The 23,352-nt window shown below is 36.2% G+C and overlaps 1 protein-coding gene across 1 annotated transcript in view; it reads left to right on the plus strand.

The window, feature by feature from the left end:
* LOC133519718 (uncharacterized) overlaps positions 1-10,085 on the plus strand; it is a 14,258-nt gene extending 4,173 nt beyond the window's left edge. Inside the window, exons 2-5 of the mRNA XM_061853781.1 lie at positions 6,430-6,542; positions 7,477-7,619; positions 8,321-8,484; positions 8,921-10,085. Coding sequence (XP_061709765.1) covers positions 6,444-6,542; positions 7,477-7,619; positions 8,321-8,484; positions 8,921-9,051 — 537 coding nt within the window. The 5' untranslated portion in view covers positions 6,430-6,443 and the 3' untranslated portion in view covers positions 9,052-10,085. The remainder of the gene's footprint in view (positions 1-6,429; positions 6,543-7,476; positions 7,620-8,320; positions 8,485-8,920) is intronic.
* The last annotated feature ends 13,267 nt before the right edge of the window (positions 10,086-23,352 follow it).

The raw sequence follows: 23,352 nt of genomic DNA on the forward strand, positions 1-23,352 counted from the left end.
ATGCGTGGAGCACGCAACGCAAACTATGGCAGCTGACATTATAATGCCATATATTACAAACGGCGGCTGTACGCGCGATTTTATACAGCGACCTGCAGCAGCAGCATTATGTATTTGGTGTACTTCGGCTTTAATGCAATTAAGTAGGGTAGGGTAAGATGCGGGTTCAAATCCTGGTTCGTACCAATTTTTGATATTTACCACTAGCTTTTCGATGAAGGAAAACATCGTGAGGAAACCCACGAAGGAATTGAAGGGTGTGAAGTCTCCGACCAGTATTGGACTAGCGTGGGGACTATAGCCCAAACCCTATCGCGCATGAGAGGAGGCTTGTGCCCAACAGTGGGACGTATATCGGTCAAATTATTATTATATAGGTAGGGTTTATATTTAATTTGTTGTCGAACTGTAATATTTTACGTAAAGGTGAACAGGAGAACTTAATTACTTATCCAATTAAACTTCGTTATTCAGGAACAGTTAACCTCTCCTGTAATATATACCCCTACATATTCCTCACAGTACCAACGACCTAACAAATTAACGGATTCTCGTTATTCACTCGCGGCATCTTTTTACTAAAGTTTTTACTACATTTCTGCATATTTATTAAAATACTTGTCATTATTCATGTTCAACAATTTTAACGAGACAACATTTTACCGATTAACTTTTAATTTTAGGCTTCCTAATTTAGACTTCCCGGTAAGTTGTACAGAATGCATGCGACACAATGATTGGTACAGAAACACTAGGTACTGTATTTTGTTGTAATAATTGGCATCCTTATTTGACAAAACAAGCGAGGTATGTTTGAAAAAGCATAATCTGCAATCAGTACTCATACGATTCGTTGGAGAGCTTTAACCTCTCGCCTGTAAATGATAAATAAATAAATAAATATTGGCCATTCTTACACAAATTGACTAAGCCCATATTAAGTTCAAAAAAGCCTGTGTTGTGGGTACTCAGACAACGATATATATAATATATAAATACTTAAATTCATAGAAAACACTCATGACTCAGGAACAAAAATATATGTGCTCATCACACAAATAAATGCCCTTACCGGAATTTTAACCCAGAACCGTCGGCTTCATAGGCACGGTCCCCACTAAGCCAAACCGGTCGTCAAAACATTTTTTATTTATTTTACTTGTAGGAAAATCACCACGGCTGCCTCAAAATAAAATTTATAATATCAGTCTCTGATGAAGCCCCGAGAATGGGGTAGTTTACCTCAACTAGTTTTCTCGACACGCCTGCATTATATCATTTGATATTTTAAGGTGTGAAATGACTTATTTATCTCAAAATATACCACTTTCACTTAAAATTACCCATGCTAAACTTTTAAAAAATTATATTGTGATCATCAGTTTGTATTATTACTAGATATATAGTAAAAAAGAATCAACAATAATATGTCAGCAACTTCGTAATAATATAAAAAAAAAACAATTATCAAAGAAATACAATCACCAATAATTTAAGCTCGTCGGTCTTAAGGATCGTTATTCATGTCTCAAAAATAAGGTCACATAAGCTACCGTCTTTTCATGAGTCACGCATGCGGGTGTATATTGGACATTACACCATGTTTATTTTAGCGTTACGATATGTGGCCTTTAAATATATCGGAAAAGGATTGCGATTCGCGAAAATGATGCTAAGTAGCTCTAACAAATAAAATAAAACAGAATCGTATTTTAGGAGCTGAACGAACTAACACGTAAATATATCACATGAACACTTTATCATAAAATGTACTTACACGTAAAACCTTCATATAAAAAGAATCACACAATATAAATCATTTATATTAACGTCTTAGTACAGTCGTTATATTCAAAAAACCGACCCTACCCGTGAATAATCAGTTCTTGGATTTTTTTTCGTAGGTCCCTCGGTGGGGTCACTGGGAGAGTAAATTCAAAAAGTAGACTGAATCAGGCTCCTGTGTATATTCGAAAAACGGTTTTTCTTGAATAACTCGGCCATTTTTGATTTTACAGTAAAACCGCGAGGATAAAAATTGTAGGAAATTTGATTTTCTACAAGTTTGGTCCTCACAATTTTTCTTCTAGGATCGATATTTTGGAAATTAAACCTGAAAACCGCGACATATTCAAAATATTATCATTATCTCCTATGTTCCGTGTAGCGTTTCTCCAGAAACTTCCTGCCTCGGAGAGTAGGATGAACTGTCGCCCGCGGTATTTCCGAACCGATACCTCCAATATAGTTGTGCCGTTCTCGAGAACGTTCCCCGTCGTTATGTATGGGGAATATTCTCATGCGAGAACATTACCCATATTAAACGGAGAACTTTCTCGAGAACGTTACGGAACGAGAAAGTATGGATTCAGTAAGTATTTTCCATAAGAAGATTTAATTTTTCCGCAAAGGTTTATAGGACCTTTTGCGTAGAATTTAATAAGCTTCAATGTTGCCTATTTTCAGGACTGATTTCGAGGTTTGTCCTATTTCGATTGTACTACGTCATACCTTCTAGTTAACAAAATCGCGCACTTAAAAGTTGTGAATCATACAAATCAGGAAGAAAAAATAATAACAATCTTAACGATATTAATTGTGTATTCTGTGGCATCAATCAAGTATAATCGCCTATTATGGTGTCATGTCAGGTCGTGTTCTAATGTAAACTATTAGTTATGGTGAGGTTAAAGGGTCTGTTTAAAAATAGTTTTTACGTAATAGGCTTCTCCGCATCTACAAATTAAGTAAACATCTTGAACTTAAACATCTAGTAAATTTCATTAATTGAAGTATACAGTTTTATTAAATTACCACATCTATGTTAATGTAAAGGATTGGTGTAAGCAATATTAAATAGACTAAACACACACATGTATCAGATAAAAATACAGATCTTTTTAGATTAATGGGCTAATAAAATAAATGTTATTTTAAATTGTTCATCATAACAATTATCGACCAGTGATTGATTGAGTGTTAAAGGCGTAGATGATAACTTTAGGAATTAATTTTAAAAGACAAGATTACGTACGAGAAGAAGGAATCCTATTTAGACTTAAATACATTAAAAATAAAAATATAAATAAAAACCACATCCGTCATTTTCCCCATACCTTTAAATTGAAAGAAGCCTATGTCTCGATAAGGTTCTACGTCAAAACGTCACTTATATAAACAGTAAAAAACGTAAGCCATTTTAGTCATGCTAATAATATGCCATGCTCTGTGGCTTACGATACCGATCACTGATACCGTGCTAGATTACAGTTCCCACCGCTTGCAAGCCGTGCTCACTGCTCAGGCGCATCAGTGTTTGTAATGATGAATTACTTTGATTTAACCAAAAACACGGGAATACTGGGAATGCAGGAATACATTACTGTAGCTACATACTTGCAATTGATGATTGATAATATTCTGTTCTGCAAGTGACATATGCAAGAAATTGTACTTATGTTGTTGTTGTTGATATACCATCAATTCCCATGCATATGAGTATTATGGTTACAAAACGTTCGAAACATTTTTTGGCCGAAGTTTCATTTGCCAAATTTTCATTTGAAAGCGTTTTTTTTTTTCAAAACCGTTAGTATTTCAAAAGGGTCACAACACAAATCTAATTTGACCTAACCTAATGGTTTCTACTGAATGCCTAATTCAAAGGTTTAGAATAATTAGACGGTTTTTGAAAAACGCGTTTCGGTCAAATGAAAATTTGACAAATGTAGAATAACATCGGACAAACATTTTTCAAAGTTGCGATAGGATACCCATTCTGTAAAGCGAGTAAATTGCAAACTGCCTTTTACATTTGAATAATCGCCTTAGGGTTCTTACGCTAGCTAACCTATCCTATAGGTCTCGGTCAAGATCGGTGAACTCCAATAGGCTAATTATTATCACATTCCCTAGCCATAACAATTAACGTTGTTGAGAGATTCGCAGCGCATCCAACGGTTTTCTGCAATCTTAACCAGATCACAGGATTTTGTTGATGGATGCTTATCTTTATATACGCTGCCTTGTGTGGTTTTCCAGTCACATATTTTACCAATAAAGTTTTCAATCTCCTTGACTCTTCTATAATTACTGAAGAAATAAATCCAATACTATTGCGTAATATTTATATTGGCATACTTGAGGCGATTCTCACAGTTAGCAGTAGGAATAATATATTTGTAACGCAATAAGTTTATGAGAACTATTGTTGGTAGATATGGCTTTGGTTAGCATCGAAGCGATAGTATCGGGGCATCGTCACGAAAAGTTCAAGGTAGCGGGGACCCAAACGGACATGCTTACTCATATTTGCATAATTCTATGAGGCATCTTCGTTCATCAATTGTACAGTTGATATATGTATAAGTATACTCCGCAATGTCGTCGGGCTGTCAAGATGATCGGGTGGGTTGGGGAGTGAAAGAACGGGTTAAAACTAGTATGAAAATAAAATATACAACTGAAATAAAATAAATCATTTTCAACCGAACATAAAGGAAGTTAATTACTTGGTATCAGCATTCAGATTTTAATTACCTATCGTCAACAGACTTTGCGACCTACATACTTACAACCGCATTAATAATATATGATTCAAACTGATATTTTTAATATATATATATTTTTTTTATACTACGTCGGTGGCAAGCAAGCATACGGCCCGCCTGATGGTAAGCAGCCTCCGTAGCCTATGTACGCCTGCAACTCCAGAGGAGTTACATGCGCGTTGCCGACCCTAAACCCGCCCCCCCTCATTGAGCTCTGGCAACCTTACTCACCGGCAGGAACACGACACTATGAGTAGGGTCTACTGTTATTTGGCTGCTGTTTTCTGTAAGGTGGAGGTACTTCTCCAGTTGGGCTCTGCTCTAGATCTGGAATGGCATCCACTGGCTGTGCCCTACCACACAAAGCGAGATGACATTCACAATGCCCATACCTCTCTTTTGGACGTAGTTTAAGGACGTACCCGGGTCATAGAAGATTATATAAGGAAAAACGTAACAGTTGATAATGAGATTTTGTAAAAATTATAATAGAGTACTAGTATTCAATACATTACTGTAATTTAAATTATTTATATTTGAAGTAATGTGTATTCGTGTAATTTATGAAAATTGAGTAATCCCGAAAATCATTTTAAAATCACTCATATTCCGTTGTAATAAATAATAATAGTCCCTTTTTGGAATTATCCGCCACTTTTTGAGTGTTTTTAGGATTCCGTACCTCGAAAGGAAAAAACGGAACCCTTATAGGATCACTTTGTTGTCTGTCCGTCCGTCTGTCTGCCTGCCAAAACCCTTTTTCTCAAGAAAGCGTGGAGGTATCAAGCTGGAATTTATATCAAATACTCAGGTCTACTGTTCCTTGGAGCTGTGAAAAAATCAAACTTCTAAGCCAACGCAATCAAAAGATACAGCCGTTTATGCCGCAAATTTTCGACACTCTTAAGGCAATCAAAACCGTGAACTCAGAATCTTGAAATTTGGTATGAAGCGACGTCTTACTCGTATAGCACAGATAAAGGAAAAATTGCGAAAACCGTACATTTTTAGTTACATCATAAAATAATATATACCTACAGGTTTGTACGGAACTCTCGGTGCGCGATTCCGACTCGCACTTGGCCAGTTTTTTTTCCTTTTAGAATTACGCGGTATAATTTATTTTAAGATATTATTATTCTTATTTAAATATAGAAACATACCCATTCAAGTTGATAACACGACGAGAGTATCTGAGCTTGATAAATCAAATTGTTATTGCACTAAGCACAATACATGACGAAATTCAAACTTTGTCGGTTATGTGTCGATTAGACAAAGTTTTTGTGACTTTATGAGTAATGAAGAGATGATGTAAGACAGTAAACCCCCGGAGACTTTTAACAACAATAGTAATCAAGTATTAATTAACTAAAGAAGTGTAGTTTTTTCATAAGTCTTGTATTCGTATAATTCAAATGGACTATTATTTTTCCAGTATCATTAGTACTTATTTTAATGACAAATTAAACCATAAACAAACGTCGTTAACACAGGAGCAAAAGCGCTTAAGCTTAGGAATATTAGAAGTGATATTCGTATCGAGAATCGTACCTACATAGTAAATAACTAGGATTTCAAAAGATTTCTTTCAAATTAGAGCCCGTTCTTACGTGTCGGATGTCGGGCCCGGATTCTAATCGGATGTTCCAGTGGCAGAACATTTTATATGACTATTCACACTTGTCCGACACCGATTTTCTTTGTCACTGGTATATCTGATTAAAACCCTGGCCCGACATCCGACAAGTGGAAACGGGGTCTTAGCTACCCAAATGACCGATTTTGAATCTTATTCCACAGTATTAGAGTTGAGAATTGGCAGTGAGTTTGCATTCTATCCATGTGTAGTTAATCAATAAAGAACCTTATTCCACAGTATTAGAGTCCACAATGGGCAGCGGGCAGTCCGTCCGCGCCTCGCACTTTTCCCGACAGCAAGCACCACCAACGGACGAACAGGACCCCCACATCAGCATATCCAACAAAATGGTGAGAACAAGTTTCGTGTTTTTTACAAGCTTTTATTTAACTTGCCCTGTAGGGCTACGATGGTCGGCTCTTTATCATTTGTCTTCATGCTGGTCACGTTCTAACAAGTATAAAAGCGTAAAAGTGACGGGCATAGTGACAAATGATAAAAATAGAACCATGCTGCCACCGCTGTTAGTATGTAATGTATGATAGTTAGTTAGTGTGGCCAAATCTTGGAAACTAAATTTGACCCCTTCTTGATTTCCGATTTAGCTGAAATTTTGGATACATATGTAGCATTAGTCCGTCAATTAGATAAAAAAAAAAATGAGTTATACGGGGTTTGTTTAGGGTTTTTATTTTGCAATATTAAGCATGTCGAAGTTTGGAAGTGAGGCCGTCACGTCACGCCATACAGACAGTGCGGCACGGCGTGACGTTGCGCTAAACTAAAACGGGCTAAACATATATTTTCATACTATATGTATCCAATATTTTTATAATCTTACTGATGGACGAATTTTTTTTAGCACACTAGCCTATTTTAACTAAGTAACGAAGAAGTGTTTCTAGTCCAGTGCATGTATTGTAGTTACGCTCTACGTCTACGGCCCAACGTGTTTTTACGTACAACGCGTCATCAAAGCCATGCAGAATCATTTTCAATATTTCTTATAACGTTACGTGAATATAAGTAATTGGAGATTAGATTGACTCTCTCTGAGACTGAGTAATTTTTAAAAGAACCAAAGTTTTAAATAACACCTCAGCTTGCACCGAATCGATATGACCGATATAAGAAAAATCACACACACAGCTTTTCCCAGAATTATTTTTCGTTGATTTCCCCCACAGGGTGTAAATGCGTACCTTAATGCGTTTAGGATATAGGAATACATGCCTTGTATTTTCCAAGGTCTCGCCTTCTATGTAATAAACCATTCGTTTTTAGGTAGAACGGCTTGTAGAAGACGCTGCACTCGCTGGAGGAGCGGCGGCAGTGCCGGTGACGCGCAAGCCCCGGGAAGATCTCAAGGACAAGATACTCACGGAGAAGATGAAGTGCCTGGATGAGACGCACTCGGAGAGGAGCAAGTGAGACAGCAATATTAGACTCGTAATTCAAAATTGTTATCAATGCCATTCATCCCAATGAATTAAATAGGTACTTTACCCTTAAATTAATATCATTATTGGGATATCTTCAAATTTAAAAACGAAAAAGGCGCTGCCTGGTTCTGTGACATCGTCTCAGAACTGACGATTCGTAAACCTCATTGCAAATACATAATAATTATTTTAATATACACATACTGCCATCTAGTGGCGTTTGTTTGTAGCTTTGTGTTTAAGTTTGAGCCATTCTTACGTTCCTTGCTGTTCACGGTAAGGTTGGAAGATGTCGCTGTAGTTCTTATATGTAATCATAGATGGCAGCTAAATTTGATGTGTCATAAGAATCAATTAAAATATGTGTTTGTAATTTATGAAGTCAAATATCAAATAATCTATTGACTGTTAAATTCAGCCTTTTAAGATTGTTTACCGCGTTTTGGAATTAGCTATAGTAGAGTCAATGTTTGTTTTTAATTAGATGAAAATATAACATAAAGATTATAAATTACAGGACTTATCTTAAATATTGTTGCCATTTCTTCAACTTAAGTAAGGATTAGTGTGGAATTGTAGATATGAAGGCAATGGAAAATCATTTAATTATTGCTTGTAAGAATTTACGATATACACGCGCGACTTTCAATAATAGGCATATATTTACTTAATTAATCACCTTCCAGAATAACAGTGGATGACATCAACTCTCTGGTGCGCCGCATAGAGATGCGGTCCTCTAATTTGCCAAGTGTCGAGCCCGTGTGCCCCGATTACCAGCAGCGCATTATCGACTGCTATAATGAGGGGGAGGAAGGAGGAGATGTGGTGCAATGTTGGAATACCATTGGTAAGTGTTTTTTTTTAAATATAATACGTGGTATATAAGGTAATAATAGCATTGATGTATTTTCTTATCTAGAAATATTACAGTCTTTCTATTCTAACTTTGCACCGATTTGAACAGAACAAAAGGAAATATGACGTTTATAGTGACACAAACGGTGTCATTATAAACGTCATATTTTATTTTTCATATTTACGAAATTATTGATGAGTATGATGACATTGGTACACTTTGTCATTGCAAGCGTAATGCAAACTTCATTTGATCCGACTCAAAAAGCCTTTGGGTCGTTTGTGTCGAAATCGAAATATTTTATTTGAATTCGAAATCTAATCTTCATTCAAAGCGACCGCAATCAAAATGCACGTGTGTGCGTTTTTATTGCAGCTAGCGCTCGACTGAGCTTTATTATACTTCGTAGTGCTCATCTTCTTCACAGGTGAGTTTTCCCAGTGTGTAGCGGCGGTGGGCGCGGCGCGGCTGCAAGCGCAGTCACGGCTCGCACCTGCACAGGCGCGGCGACACAATCTGCTTTCCGTGCGGGGTGATGGCCGCGGCTTGTCACCATAACCAGTCTTCCAGGTCAGGCATCCGTGATATAACATGTCTCACTAGACTGCAGTTCATCTGGGTGTCCAACCAACCGCGAAGTACTAGTCGACATACAAAAACGACCACGGGCCTAGCCAAGTTGTCAACCTTACATCGACAAATGACAAACGACGAAAAGTCTCGTGATCATTACCATTTCACTTTCGATTGGCGTTTTTTATCAATGGTAGTCACTTGGCTAGGCCCCCTGGTGTTATCGTCATTCGCGGACAGTAGCTTAGCTCTATTATTTAATCTTAAATTAGTCCATAACAGTGTGCTTTTCTTTTAAATCAAGCTGAAACGTCACTAGAGTTAGATCAAGATAAGTCTGCAATGATTTTGATAGCACACGTGGTGCAAGTGTTAATTTAAAAGTCAAACTTCTATGAAATAATGACGTATAAATTACACTTGCCCTGCGCTTGCTATCAAAATCAATCAATCAATAGATACGTTTATTTGTAAACACGGGTACATAATAGGTCTTATATAGTAGCATATCACCATGTTTTGCCATTAGGCATACAAATATTTATGTCAAGATGGAGCATGCAATTATTATAGCTTAGCTATTGTAATTTATAATTATAAAATAAACTAACAACAATTTGTGAATATATTTTGTTACCCCAACGAGCACTATGAATAGCAGAAAATTGGTTGATATTGTTTTTAACATTCATCGCTAGTTCATAAATATAGAGACAAGGTAAAGTTAAAATGTTCAGTCTAATGAAATGCGGTTAACAGTTTTCTAAACGTGGAATTCTAAGTGCTGAACGCAAACAGTTTTTTGTGTTGTGCCTTAAAAGCCATTTCTCGATCTGTGGAATTGCCCCAGGAAATGACGCTGCAGACTTATCTTAGTCTAACTCTACATAGTTACTCTTATACTGAAAATAGAAGCATCAAACCGTTATCGTAATTTTGATTCTTTTTTTATACAATCTGTTATATTTTATTAATCGAGGTATGTTAATTAAATAAATATAATATTTATTCAGAAAAAATCTTGTTTGTAACGCTTACTTTAATATCCATCTCGCTTCCAATCCATATTACGATATCGGGTCAGCAAGTATTTATTATTTAATATATTATCCTTCACGAATAAACAACTAGTAAATTTAAAATGATCCCGAAGTCGCGAGACACTCATTGGTATAAGGCGGGGGTTGAACCTGCAATATCTTACACGAGGAAGCGCGCAAAAATATCTAAAGAAAAAATTGTGTCACATATTTATGAGCGCTTATTTGAGTAAGATATTTTTGGAAGTGTCTGTACGAACGCCAGTTTTGTCCGTACTCTGTTATAGATTGTGTCATTCACGACGACGCTGCCTTCACTCGTATTAAAATGTTATTAAAGGTTAGATTTGGCAAACTTTCATCGTGGATGACACGAACTATATGCCGCTTACAACTCGATTCTGATTTAACAAGTCACGTTTTTGAACTAGTTAGGGTTCCGTACCTCGAAAAGAAAAAACGGATCCCTAATAGGATCACTTTGTTGTCCGTCCGTCCGGCTGTCTGTCGGTCTGTCAAGACCCTTTTTCTAAGGAATTCGTGGAGGTATTAAGCTGGAATTTATATCAAATACTCAGGTCTACTGTCCCTTGGAGCTGTAAAAAATTCAAACTTCTAAACCAACGCAATCAAAAGAAACAGCCGTTTATGCCGCGAATTTCCGCAAATTTTCGACACTCGTAGTTTCCGTGAACTTAAAATCTTGAAATTTGGTACGAAGTAACGTCTTATAGCACAGATGAAGAATTGCGAAAACTGTAAATTTTTTGTTACATCATATAATAAAAATATTTTTAATAATTGATATGACTCGATTGTCGTGATGGGTGAACTTTGACTTATACCTACAGGTTTGTACGGAACCCTCGGGGCGCGAGTCCGAATCGCACTTACCCGGGCCCAGACCCGGGTACGTCCTTAAGTAACTACGGCCAAAAGAGAGGTATGGGCATTGTGAATGTCATTCGCTTTGTGTGGTGGGGCAAAGCACAGCGGATGTCATTCCAGATCTGGAGCGGAGCCCAACTGGGGAGGTGCCTCCACCTTGCAGAGAACTGCAGCCAAATAGCACTAGACCCTACTCATAGTGTTGTGTTCCTGCCGGTGAGTAAGGTTGCCAGAGCTCAACGAGGGGGAGAACTCCTCTGGAATTGCAGGCGTACATAGGCTACGGAGACTGCTTACCATCAGGCGGGCCGTATGCTTGTTTGCCACCGACGTAGTATAAAAAAAAACTTAGCCGGTTTTTTTATACTACCTTGACAATCGTCTTGGTGAATGGCACGCATCTCACGCACGACTTTCATTTTGCATGCATCAATCAGCGTAAGGCTGAGGCTCGCAGAACAGCGGACGGAGTAACGCAAGCGCGTCGAGGAGGGTCACAAGTTTTTTTATGAGATCTGAGGGCTTACCGCGAACCACGTTCGACGTGTTGCCTCCCTGTCACACTTATGTACGAATTTACAAGTGCGACAGAGAGGTAACTCGTCGAACGTGGTTTGCAGTAGGCCCTCTGGTTCGCTGCACTCGCTGACAAGAGGCAAAAACGACGACAAAGCATCTCAGTGCCATTTTACGCAAATTTTTGTTGTCAGGCCTGTGGTAGACCATGGCAGTCTCGCATCGGTCTAATTAGCCAAAATTGCCATAAACGGCGTCTCTCGCTCGGCTCCGGCGTTACACCATAAATCGTCTGCAATAGACGCAAAGGCTAATGATATATTTATATGTGTATATATTTATTGTATTTGTATGTATATATGACTTTAAAGTTTATACAAATATTAGTGTCTTCGGTTTGTTGATTCGGCATTATTGGCGTAGTCATTAAGTAGGTACCTACTTTACTTTCCTGATACCCAAAGGTTGTCTTGAGGAGATTGCTTTTAGCGATATGACCGCCCGTTGTTACCTAGTCTTAACTTGTATTTCGTTTTCTGTGTATTTTTAACTTCATGGTGCACAGTAAATAATATTTAAGACGACCGATTTATTTATTTGACGACCGGTTTGGCCTAGTGGGTAGCAACCCTGCCTAAGAAGCTGATGGTCCCGGGTTCAAATCCTGGTAAGGGCATATAATTCGTGTGATGAGCATGGATATTTGTTTCTGAGTCATGGGTGTTTTCTATTATATTTAAGTATTTATATATTATATATGTATATCGTTGTCTAAGTACCCTCAACACAAGCCTTATTGAGCTTACTGTGGGACTTAGTCAATTTGTGTAATAATGTCTTATAATATTTATTTATTATTTACTTACTAAATCTGAATCAGGGTCCTATATTATGTCACCATTCTTGCACGGGTCGCGGCTCTACAATAAACATGGCCTAAAAGTCCCCTTTCGTGCTCAGGTCAAAGACTTGCCTTCGGCCGTAAGCCAGTAGGACAAAGCTAGTCATTAAAATTCGTAATCGCGCCTTTGAAATCTAGAGCAAAGAAAGTTTGAAAAAAGTCAGCATAAATGAATCAGCATGATGAATAAAAATACAAGTGTTTGGAGGCAAACTTAACATGTTTTAGCATTCCATGAAAAACATAAGTAAGACAGGAACCACGGTAAAATCGTAAAGTTATGATTTATCTCATTTTTGAACATTTGCAAAGTTTCAAATTGCATAGATATAGTGAATATTTATTATTTTGTGCATTAAACTAATTTATCACATTAATCATCATCACATTTCCTATTCAGATGCTTGCACATGACACTGCCAAAATGATTAAAAGCGGAATTGTGCCAATTATTGTAGATTGCCGCTAATGAAACGCGGCCAATGTAAACCAATGGCGATTAATCAACACTACTAATTAGTCAATCTAATGACTACTGCTTGTCGTATATATTTACGTTTTACAGTTAATATGATTCTGCATAATTGTTATTATTATCATACTAAGGAACAAGCTGCACATCAATATTAAGACGGTAAGTTTATAAAAACGTTCATTCTTAAGTCTTGTCAAGGTATCTTAAGATTCAGAATTTTTACACCATGATGGTATATAAGATTTATAATTAATTACAAATATACCTTATTATCGGTTTTCTTTCCACTAAACTTGACCCTACTAATTGATAAAGTTTTCAACTGAAATATCTTCGAAATAATGACTTTTGGGTTATTTTTTATTAATAAGAATTTTCATCTTGCTAACATTTCCAAAATTTTAAAGAGTGATCAGTGTATGTACGGTCACGTCTGAAAATACCGATACAAAAAAGTGCCAAAATTATGTATACACGACTTAATTGCCCATATATTAAGGTAGTATATATATACATATTTTTGGCATAGTTTTGGTATCGATATTTTCAGACGTGACTGAACTTTTAACTCGTTCAAAAAACAACCAGCAAAACAATTGCTTCTGGGTCTCAGGAGGCTAAACCTTTATATACAATCCCTATAAATATTTTAATAGAGCGATGTAGAAATCACCGCTACCGATACAGCGCCATCTCGCGTGATATTTGGTAAAGTATTAAAGTACTCGTACTCTACGGAAATACGGACGCGAACATTCAGCTTAGTAGGCTAGTATTTAGTCGATTTTGATATTGCTGCAATATATCACTACGAGATGGTAACGATATTTTTTTTCGTTTTAGATCCAGACCAAGGAGAACAACTAGTTAGGTAGGTACTAGAATACAATGCTAACATAACGTAGTTATCAAACGATTGAAACAATTGCTAAAATAAATGAATTTAGTTGAGCTAATTACCGTATGGCACCGAATTAACGTTTCAAATCAAATACAAAATATTTTAGTTGCTGAATCAAAGCATTTAAATTCCAGTCAAATTGAATAATAGAAGAGATTTGTTTTGGAAATGAGCTAAATTATTTAATTGCGGTTAGGCGCAGGTGCCAAATGACGCTACTATTAATTTTCCAATCGTGACTTAATTCAATTGAATGGTCGTATGTGTAATACAATTCTGTTGCACTAAAACCTTTTTTATGTGGCTGAATAAAATTACTAGCAAAGCTAGCTGTACCCTTTCCGGATATTTAATGAATTTTAGTCCAAATGGCATTAATGCGGTTTAGTTTAATGGTTATTTATACATGGTTATTTATACATACAAATAAGCCAGAATATTACGCGAGAATTTGTAAATTGAAAATTATGGTTGAAACTCAATAGACTTTGCGGACTTTGTATTCCACATTTACAGACAGGATGACTAGCATGTAATTATTTAAATTTTCGTGTACATACAAGGGGTAACAAAGGTAAGGTATCGTGCTCAGTAGAGCTAAGATGGTCGGCTCTTTATCATTTGTCACCATGCCTGTCACCTTCTAACAAGTATGGTAGCGCGAAAGTGACGGGCATAGTGACAAGTGATAAAAATGAAACCATGATGCCGCCGCTGATTAGGAAAAAGTAGAAGATTATTATTTGACGCGTCATCCGTCAAACGATGAGTGTGACATCACTGGTGCGTTGCGTTGCGTTGCGTCGCGGATTTTCGTCGCAGGCGTCCTCACAGCATCGACGCTGCATCGTTTTACATTTTTTTTTTATGACATGCTACATTAAATGCGTTGTGACAACTTGACACAACGCAACTTAACGTACCAGTGTCGTCTGGCCCTATAGAGTATACTCTGAGCACACGCACTTTCTTAATCGTGTGTCTAATTCTTTGGCACGCTTTATAGAGCGACACACATAACATACGCCTGAAAAACCCAACCCTCCCTAGGCAGTTGGCCAAAAAAGTAAAGAGTCGTCAGATGTAATCCGTAATGCTGTAGGCAATTCATTAAACACGACTAAAACCAAGCCCAGCCTTCATAAAACGAACCATTTAACGACGCTGGTTGGAAGCCTTCAATGGTATAAATTGAGTTTGTTGAGCCTTTGCCCTGGCTATAAAAATAACAGCCAATTGCATGAAGAAACACGCGTAGTGGAGGGTTCCGTTTCGTTCCGTACTACCTTTCTGTCTCCGTGAGGCCCTTATCATATATGTTGTTATAGCGGCAATAATACTCTATTAAAGATGTAGGTGTTCTAATCTATAACGTTGCAAGACATACAAACACGATAAACAAAATAGGCTAAATACAGTATGTATCAGTACCCCTAGTGTAAATAAATTCGATTACGAAACGTGACGTACGCGTTTGCGTTTAGTCTCAATTTGTATTGGATTTATAAAGAGCGCGCCAAGCGGGACGTTTTGGAAACTCAAAATCCTATACAAAATGAGACTTAACGCAAACGCGTTCGTCACGTTATGATGTCTATTAAATTTACACTAGGGGTACTGAACGCTGAACGTAAAGCAATTACTCAAACCCGTTAACATTTAGGTCATACTGAGCAACTTTTACTATGGGACCTCTAAAACGCAAAAAAAATTTACATTCCCATAGAAAATTTCAACATCAGTCCAGCAAAATGTATGAAACAGACAAAGTCTCCATTTCAGGGTTGGTCCCATAGTAAAAGTTGTTCAGTATGACGTATGACCTAAACATTATCGAATTTAATTGATTTATTTACGTTAAAATATATAGCTACTGTATAATTGCAACATAAATAAGTATTCTGTAAAGATTTAGGGCCAGTTACACCAACCACAATTGACGGACTGACGCAGCCTTTCAACAGTGCGATATGAAATTTATACAACTTTGATAGACGGCCTGATTTAATAGACCCTTATACTCGCTGACATTCAGACAGATGAACAGTTGCATAGTAAGAAGGTTTCATCTGACGGAACCCTGAAGAACAAACTGTTCGTATTGAGCTATTTAAAAGACCAATTTTCAGTTTAGGCAACCTTTTGTGGGCACATAAAAAAACGTCCCGTTTAGACAGTTAAACTACAAAAACGATAAAATGGCGGCAAAAAGTATTTGCGTTGGATTGTCATTTAGATTCAAATTTAAGTAAATTTGGTGGAACAATTTCACGGAGTTTCGTGAAATTATCATAATAATACTATAAACGTGAATGATTTTGCCGACGCCAATCGCAAAAATTTATGAATGGATTTCTGTGAAAATTTCCAGCGATTGACATGGCATTTCTAGGCTTGTTTAATGTAATTGGAGCATTCAAAGTTTTTAATATGCATTGTGCCTATTTAAACTTTCAAAACGTACTGACAATAGTTATTTGTTTTACAAGGGGGCAAAGTTGTTGTTTAACCTCTCGTGCCATAATGAAACCAGAGCAAGCGAAAGATGCGCGTTGTGAGGATTTCAAGGCACGAGGGTTAAACAAACTTTGACACCGAGTGAAACAACATTTTACACGACACTAACTCGAGAAAAAATCACATCCAAATGAAAACTATTAAATATTTATTTATTATTCAAAAGCATCACTTCCGCCAGCCAAAATGAGGAAACAACTAGAGATTTGCATGTAATTACTTTACCACTCTTGTGGATAAAACGCAACTTTCTCGTCCGTTTTTGAAGTATCGAGGCCTTTACGAGCTGGTATGGTGAAGAAATCATTACTTGTCTCTTCCTTAGTGTGCCGCGGTGTATATTTATATGATTATGTATGTATATTTATATTATCACTACGAGTATATGTATTTTACTATTGTAATATGTTTATATCATTATATATGTACATTCTGCTTAACGTATGTAATTTTCTTATTCCTATAATTCTTACCCTCCGTAGCGAACGAAACGCAACTGTCTCTGTCGCACTAATATAGAACTGACAGAGAGAGAGAGAGAGAGAGAGAGAGAGATAGATTACCGTATCGTTCGCTATGGAGCGAACGATCAGCAACTTAGCTAGGCTAAAGTATAATAAAAATATTGTCATTAAACACGTAATTTTTTACATGCAGGCATGTTTAACTAAAACCTCCAGGGAGCTCGCACTTGACCTGTTTAAAACAACACCGACCGTCTGGTGTGTGAATTTCGCGTGAATTCAGTTGATGCAGTAAAAATATTTACGACCGACGATGTATTAACTGGCAGGATTAATATGCGTTGAAGAATAGAAATATAAACTTAAGATTTTAACGATTTATAGTAATAAAACCGTTATAATATGTGCATAGGTACCTATGTGCATGTGACATATATGTGCATATAAGGTGTTCTCAGTAAAATGTATATGTAAGTGAACCTCCGAATATTTATATTTTATTTACGGGCTTCATGATTCATGATGAATAACGGAACATCTCAAATATACAATTCACACGCATAGTGATTTGAGTTTTTATCTTTTCAGACCAGTCTCAAATCCTGGATTACTATCCAGGAGAGCTAACCGCGGATATCTAAAATCGAAACTTCGTTGTCTCTCTATCGTTCGCATATGCAAGGGCGGAAGAGAAACAGTTAACGTAATTATTTGATGTTTGTGGTAACCCTAAGTTCGGACAGAATCGAATCGGGCGGCGTTGAATCATTGAGTTATCCCATGTCCAGTCTGCATTAAAAGGGAACAGCCAGTAAATTGCCATGGTTTCAGGAACTATGGTATCTTCATCCTAGTAAAAAAAACCGGACAAGTGCGAGTCGGACTAGCGCACCGAGGGTTCTGTACAAACCTGTAGGTATATAAGTAAAAGTTCACCCATCACGACAATCGAGTCATATCAGTTATTAAAAATATTTTTATTATATGTAACAAAAAATCAATCAAAAAAAAAAAAAATCAATTCGGTTCTCGCAATTTTTGCTGTATCTGTGCTCTAACTATTGATCCTAATAGGAAGGAAAATCGGCCAAGTGCGAGTCGGACTCGCACAGTTAGGGTTCCGTACCATTATCTATTTGACGATCTGTTTGGCCTAGTGGGTAGTGACCCCGCCTACGAAGCCGATGGTCCCGGGTTCAAATCCTGGTAAGGGCATCTATTCGTGTGATGAGCATAGATATTTGTTCCTGAGTCATGGGTGTTTTCTATGTATTTAAGTATTTAATAAATATTTATATATTATATATATCGTTGTCTAAGTACCCTCAACACAAGCCTTATTGAGCTTACTGTGGGACTTAGTCAATTTGTGTAATAATGTCCTATAATATTTATTTATTTATTTATTTAAAAGACGGTCACCCATCCAATTTCAGCTGGCTATCTACCACAGTTCATGAGATACAGCCTGGTGACAGACGGACGGACGGACGGACGGACGGACGGACGGACAGACGGACAGACGGACAGACGGACAGACGGACAGACGGACAGACGGACAGACGGACAGACGGACAGACGGACGGACAGCGGAGTCTCAGTAATAGGGTCCCGTTTGACCCTTTGGGCACGGAACCCAAAAAAAAAACTATCCCAAAATATTCGTAGAATATTCGTTCCTTCCATTCCATTACCGTCACGCAATGCTATGAAAATTGTAACGGAATGGAAATAAAGATCTTGGGACATTTTTTTCTCCTATTGGGGTCGAAAGAGCTCATGATTCTGAGTAAATATAACATAAAAAAAATCAAATTATATGTAAAAAAAATGTGCAGAGTATTACTTCAAATAAAATGGCTCAACTGTCTATGTATGTACAGGATGGGCAAATAAGAGTGATTTTTATGTTTTTAAATTTTAATTATATTAAGTGCAAAATGTATTAAATATTTTTTTAATAAATATATTATTCAGGGTTGTCAATTGTATACGGAAGATAATTTTGGAAATATTTAGAGGTATGTAAAGCATTTTTTTCTGAAATATTTGTGTTGTTTAAAACACGTTGTTTGCTCCATTAATTTCGAGATAAAGTTACAGTGTTTGGCACCTAAATACCCCAAATTTTGCAGCTCCTTACTTTCTGTGGGGATATCTAAAATAACGTGTCTATGCTAACAAGCTGATAAAATTTAAACAGTTAAACCGACTATCCAACACAAATTTACTAAGATAACGCCGAAAATGTGCGAAGAGATGCTAAAAATTGCGATGATAAGGGCTTAAATTTGCCTGCGGTTAGAGGTGAACATTATGTTCCGCATGCATTTGCCAACCCTGAATATATTTTTCAAACAAGACTTAATAATCTTTGGACTTAATATAGTTAAAATTTAAAAAAAAAATTATACTTCTTATTTGCCCACCCTATACTTACCAACTACAAAATACGTAAAATATAGTATTTTGAAGTGCATAATAAAGTAGAATCAAAGAGTACCGCCTGTGGTGCGGTGGTTCCTGAAGTATTTTAATCTAACTTCCAAGTGAAGTTGATAAACTATTTATTGCTCGAACTTCGTAGACTGATCGCAGTTGCCGAATCCTAAAAATAACGACGATATTGCAAGCTACGACTGTTTACTTTGAAAATATTTTCTAAGATACATTGTGTGGTATTGTCATATTTTATTTGGCACACGCGGCATGAAGAGTAAAGTTTGTTATTTTCAATTAGTAGTTCTGGCTGGAGTTTATTCCCTTTGATACTTTTTTATACCTCTATATTTCGCTGATTGCTCACTTATTATTTGAAATAAGAGTAGGTGAAAAGTATTCATACGTAACAATACTGGTATTATATAAATTTTCTAATTATTGAAAACCGCTTTAAGTTTTAACAAACTTCATTATTTTCTTTTTTATGACAGTTATCTATCAAAATTCTTTGAATACAGCCAGACATTCCAAAACATAATATACCCATTTCAGCTTCTGCTATTCAACAATTCTAAAAAAATAATCTAAGCTTGATTTTAACAAATATTTTAGCCCGAATGTTGTTGATAATTTTCACGAAATTGTGCGTTTTATCTTTTTTTTGGATCTTTCTGCAGCAATCTCATTCCCCTGGCTATACCTGTTTGCAAATTCCCAGGAGATTACGCTCAGCAGTTATAGTTGTAGATGGAACTTGGCACGGGTTACAGTCACCAAAAATTAGATACTAATAAAGCGGCATCTCCTGGAAATTAGTGAATAGGTATGTCCAGGGGAATGAGATTTTTGTAGAAGGAAGTTTAAGTAATAGATTTAATTAGATGTCATTTTTTAAAAGACATAAGTAAGAAGTAAATAGAAAAATCTAAAAATGGTTTGGCAACTTAATTTTGGACTATATTGTTTATATTATCAATAAGCTTTTGTGCTCAATTTTTATATTGTGCCTAACGCGATTAAAATCTAACATAGAAGAGTGATAGAGAGAGATTAATACGATACACTTCGGAGCGTTAACGATCGACACGTTGGTTACGCGCCCTGGGTTAATTATTTTAATTGATAGTAAATCGAAATTGTTTAAAATCTTATTTTATTTATTATTTCTATTAAAAGTGATGTAACTGTCAAACACAATCTGCGTAGCCGTTTTATGAAATTCTATTCAAGTGCAAACCTTTTGTTCCGAACCAACAGACTTTCGTTACATGCACAATGAATGATGTTTACACATTCTGTTTGAAATACTGAACATTTGTTCTGGTTAGAGCTGAATGAGTTCTAAGTTTGTTGAAATTGGATTTTTTATTAAGCTTTGTTAGGGTTTAAGCCTACGAATATCGTGATCGTTGTTCATGCCCTGTTAGTGCTTGAAAATGGAGACCTAGACTCTCCGAAACAGCAGAATGAAAATTTATTGGTAACAATCGTTACAAGTCGTCTCGTTACGCGTTAAGCCTACATACACAAGGTAAGTTTAGTGTTTTTTAAGCAGCTTTAATGATTGTAATGGCAATTATACATATGTACAACACATATAATAAATTAAATAATATAAAATAAAATCGAGGCAATCTAGATGCACCATTTCTCAACAACTTCAACAGCAACATGCAAACTATTCCAATGCTTGAGTAATGGTTGTCACCATCACTCAAGCATTGGACATTCATTTATACCTTTATAATTCATAATTAAAATTTAAACAATAAGGTGTCATGTCAAGCTAGTGACTAAAAATACGTAAGTTTGAAATGTAAAATTAGCTCAATTATAGCATACTATCACAGGAAGCATACTTCACGACAGCTATTTTTTTTAAATTAAAGAATAACAAGTTACTTAATACCAACTTTATCATCAGGCGCGATGTACGGTTTCACCGATTAAAATATTTGGTAAATAAAACTTACCTGCTTAATGGAAAAGTGTTGGTAATCTGAAAACGGACAATAGTTAGATTAGACTGTTTAGATATTTATTATTTCAAAGTATTTGCAGGAATGATAATCATTTTACCTGCTCTAAAAGTGTAGGCAAAAGTCTATTGACAAGAGAAAATGGCCTTATAGGTACGAGTATGTTCAGCTATCTATTCTCGCAGTTGCACTGTTGTATTGTACAAAAGAATTCGCACAATACAGCTCTAAGTCACGTAAAACTTATTGAAGAACATCTTATAAGAACTCCGACTATTTTCTTTGTTAGATCGAACGTGAAAGGTGATCGCTATTGAATGTTTTTGGAAACCAGCACTATAATTATAATAAATAGGTACCTATGCAATAATGTTGCACGGGGATTAGCTTCTAAAACTGTGATTTCATCAAGGAATATAATAAAATCACGCAGGAGTGGATGTTGAAATGGCGGCCCCATTTTGTTAATTGTCCTAAAAAAATCCGTGGTTTGATATATTCAATGAAATTGGCCAAATCAGTCAACTCGTTACATCATTACACCCGACTGGTTTGTTGTTTTGATCAAATCCCTAAGCCCCCTAAACCATGTCAGTGAGTTAATGAAATGAGTTCGATAAGTAATACAACTAGTTTTTCCATTTCTCTGTACATCTTTAAGGAAAGGATAAAATCTCAACTCGTCTATCTGTCAACTGATCTATTCCAGTGAAAAAACTCTTTAAATACACAAATAATTTGAAATCGCTTTGTTTTTGTTGAAAAAGCAAATATATGCAACTCATAGATATATTCTCATGATTAGACGAGACAATAAAATTCACTATGGAATGCCGCCACTTCACACACAGCTGGTTCAAATGATTTAAAGCAATGGCGATCTCACGTATTCATGAGGGCCATCTTGGAGCCGCATGCATGATAAGGAGACCATCAAAACGTGCCGCCAATAAAACTTAGTGACAGCAACTATGTCTCTTAGATAACCTAGATTTATTGGGGAGATACTGAATAAGAATCTAATGTCGTGGTTTACTAGAATCAAACCGTCTTAATTTATTTTGAACTGACTTTAAAAAGAGTTATTTTATGGGATCGTACATCCTTGATTTTTAGATTAGATTAGATTAGATTAGATTAGATATTTATTTGTAAAGTCATGTACATAAGATGCTATTACAGTTATACAGTAAGCTTCCATGACACCCTGTCAGGGCACACAAATTGTCTTATATCTAGCTTAATACTAAATTACAGGCTATGCATGCTATTATTATGTAGTATTTGAATTAATGTAGGTAAAATTAAAAATGAGTCAAAGCAAAAGTTAAATTGAATGGCAATGTTTGGTTAATGACAAATTTTGATAGTGACCTTCTCTTATAATGCGACTAGGTTTCATCATTTAGGAACTCCTCCACTGAGTAGTAGCATTTATGTATGAGAAAAGTTTTTAATTTTTTGTGAAACTGTTTTTCATTTGGTTCCAATTTGATCGCATCGGGTATTTTGTTTACGACTCGGATACATACGAAATGGGGCCCGTTTCTATACATGGCTAATTTGGCGTTTGGTATTTTTAGTTTGTTTCTATACTGGCTCCTAGTTTTGTATGTATCTAGTTTAGCTTCAAATAGATCGGGGTTTTTCCTAGCAAAGATAACGGCCTCCATTATGTATATTGCTGGAAGTGTAAGTAGCTCATATTGCCTGAAAAAGGGACGGCAACTATTTGGGATCCGTATATTTGCCAAAATTCGTATACATTTCTTTTGCAGAACAAAAAGGTCGTGTGCATCAGTGCTGGCTCCCCATAAGATCACACCATATCGGAGACTGGAATATATGTACGCGTAGTATACGGATAGTGCAGATTCAAAATCCGCATTTAACTTTATCACGTTAAGTGCATAGATAAACTTTGTTAGTTTTGTCTTCGTGTTTTGTACGTGGGCCTTCCAGTCTACTCCGGAATCAATGAATACTCCTAGTAATTTAAATTCTGTGACTTCTTCTATCTGGGTGTTATTTATGTATAAGTTTAACTCTAGAGGTTTTTTCTGCTTAGGTTTAAATTGTATGATTTTCGTTTTTTTTTATATTTACTTCAAGGTTGTGGTATTCTAGCCATGTTCTAACTGTGTCGAAGGTAGAAATAAGTTG

Source organism: Cydia pomonella, chromosome 7 (genome assembly GCF_033807575.1).
Source record: "Cydia pomonella isolate Wapato2018A chromosome 7, ilCydPomo1, whole genome shotgun sequence".
NCBI classification, from domain to species: Eukaryota; Metazoa; Arthropoda; class Insecta; order Lepidoptera; family Tortricidae; genus Cydia; species Cydia pomonella.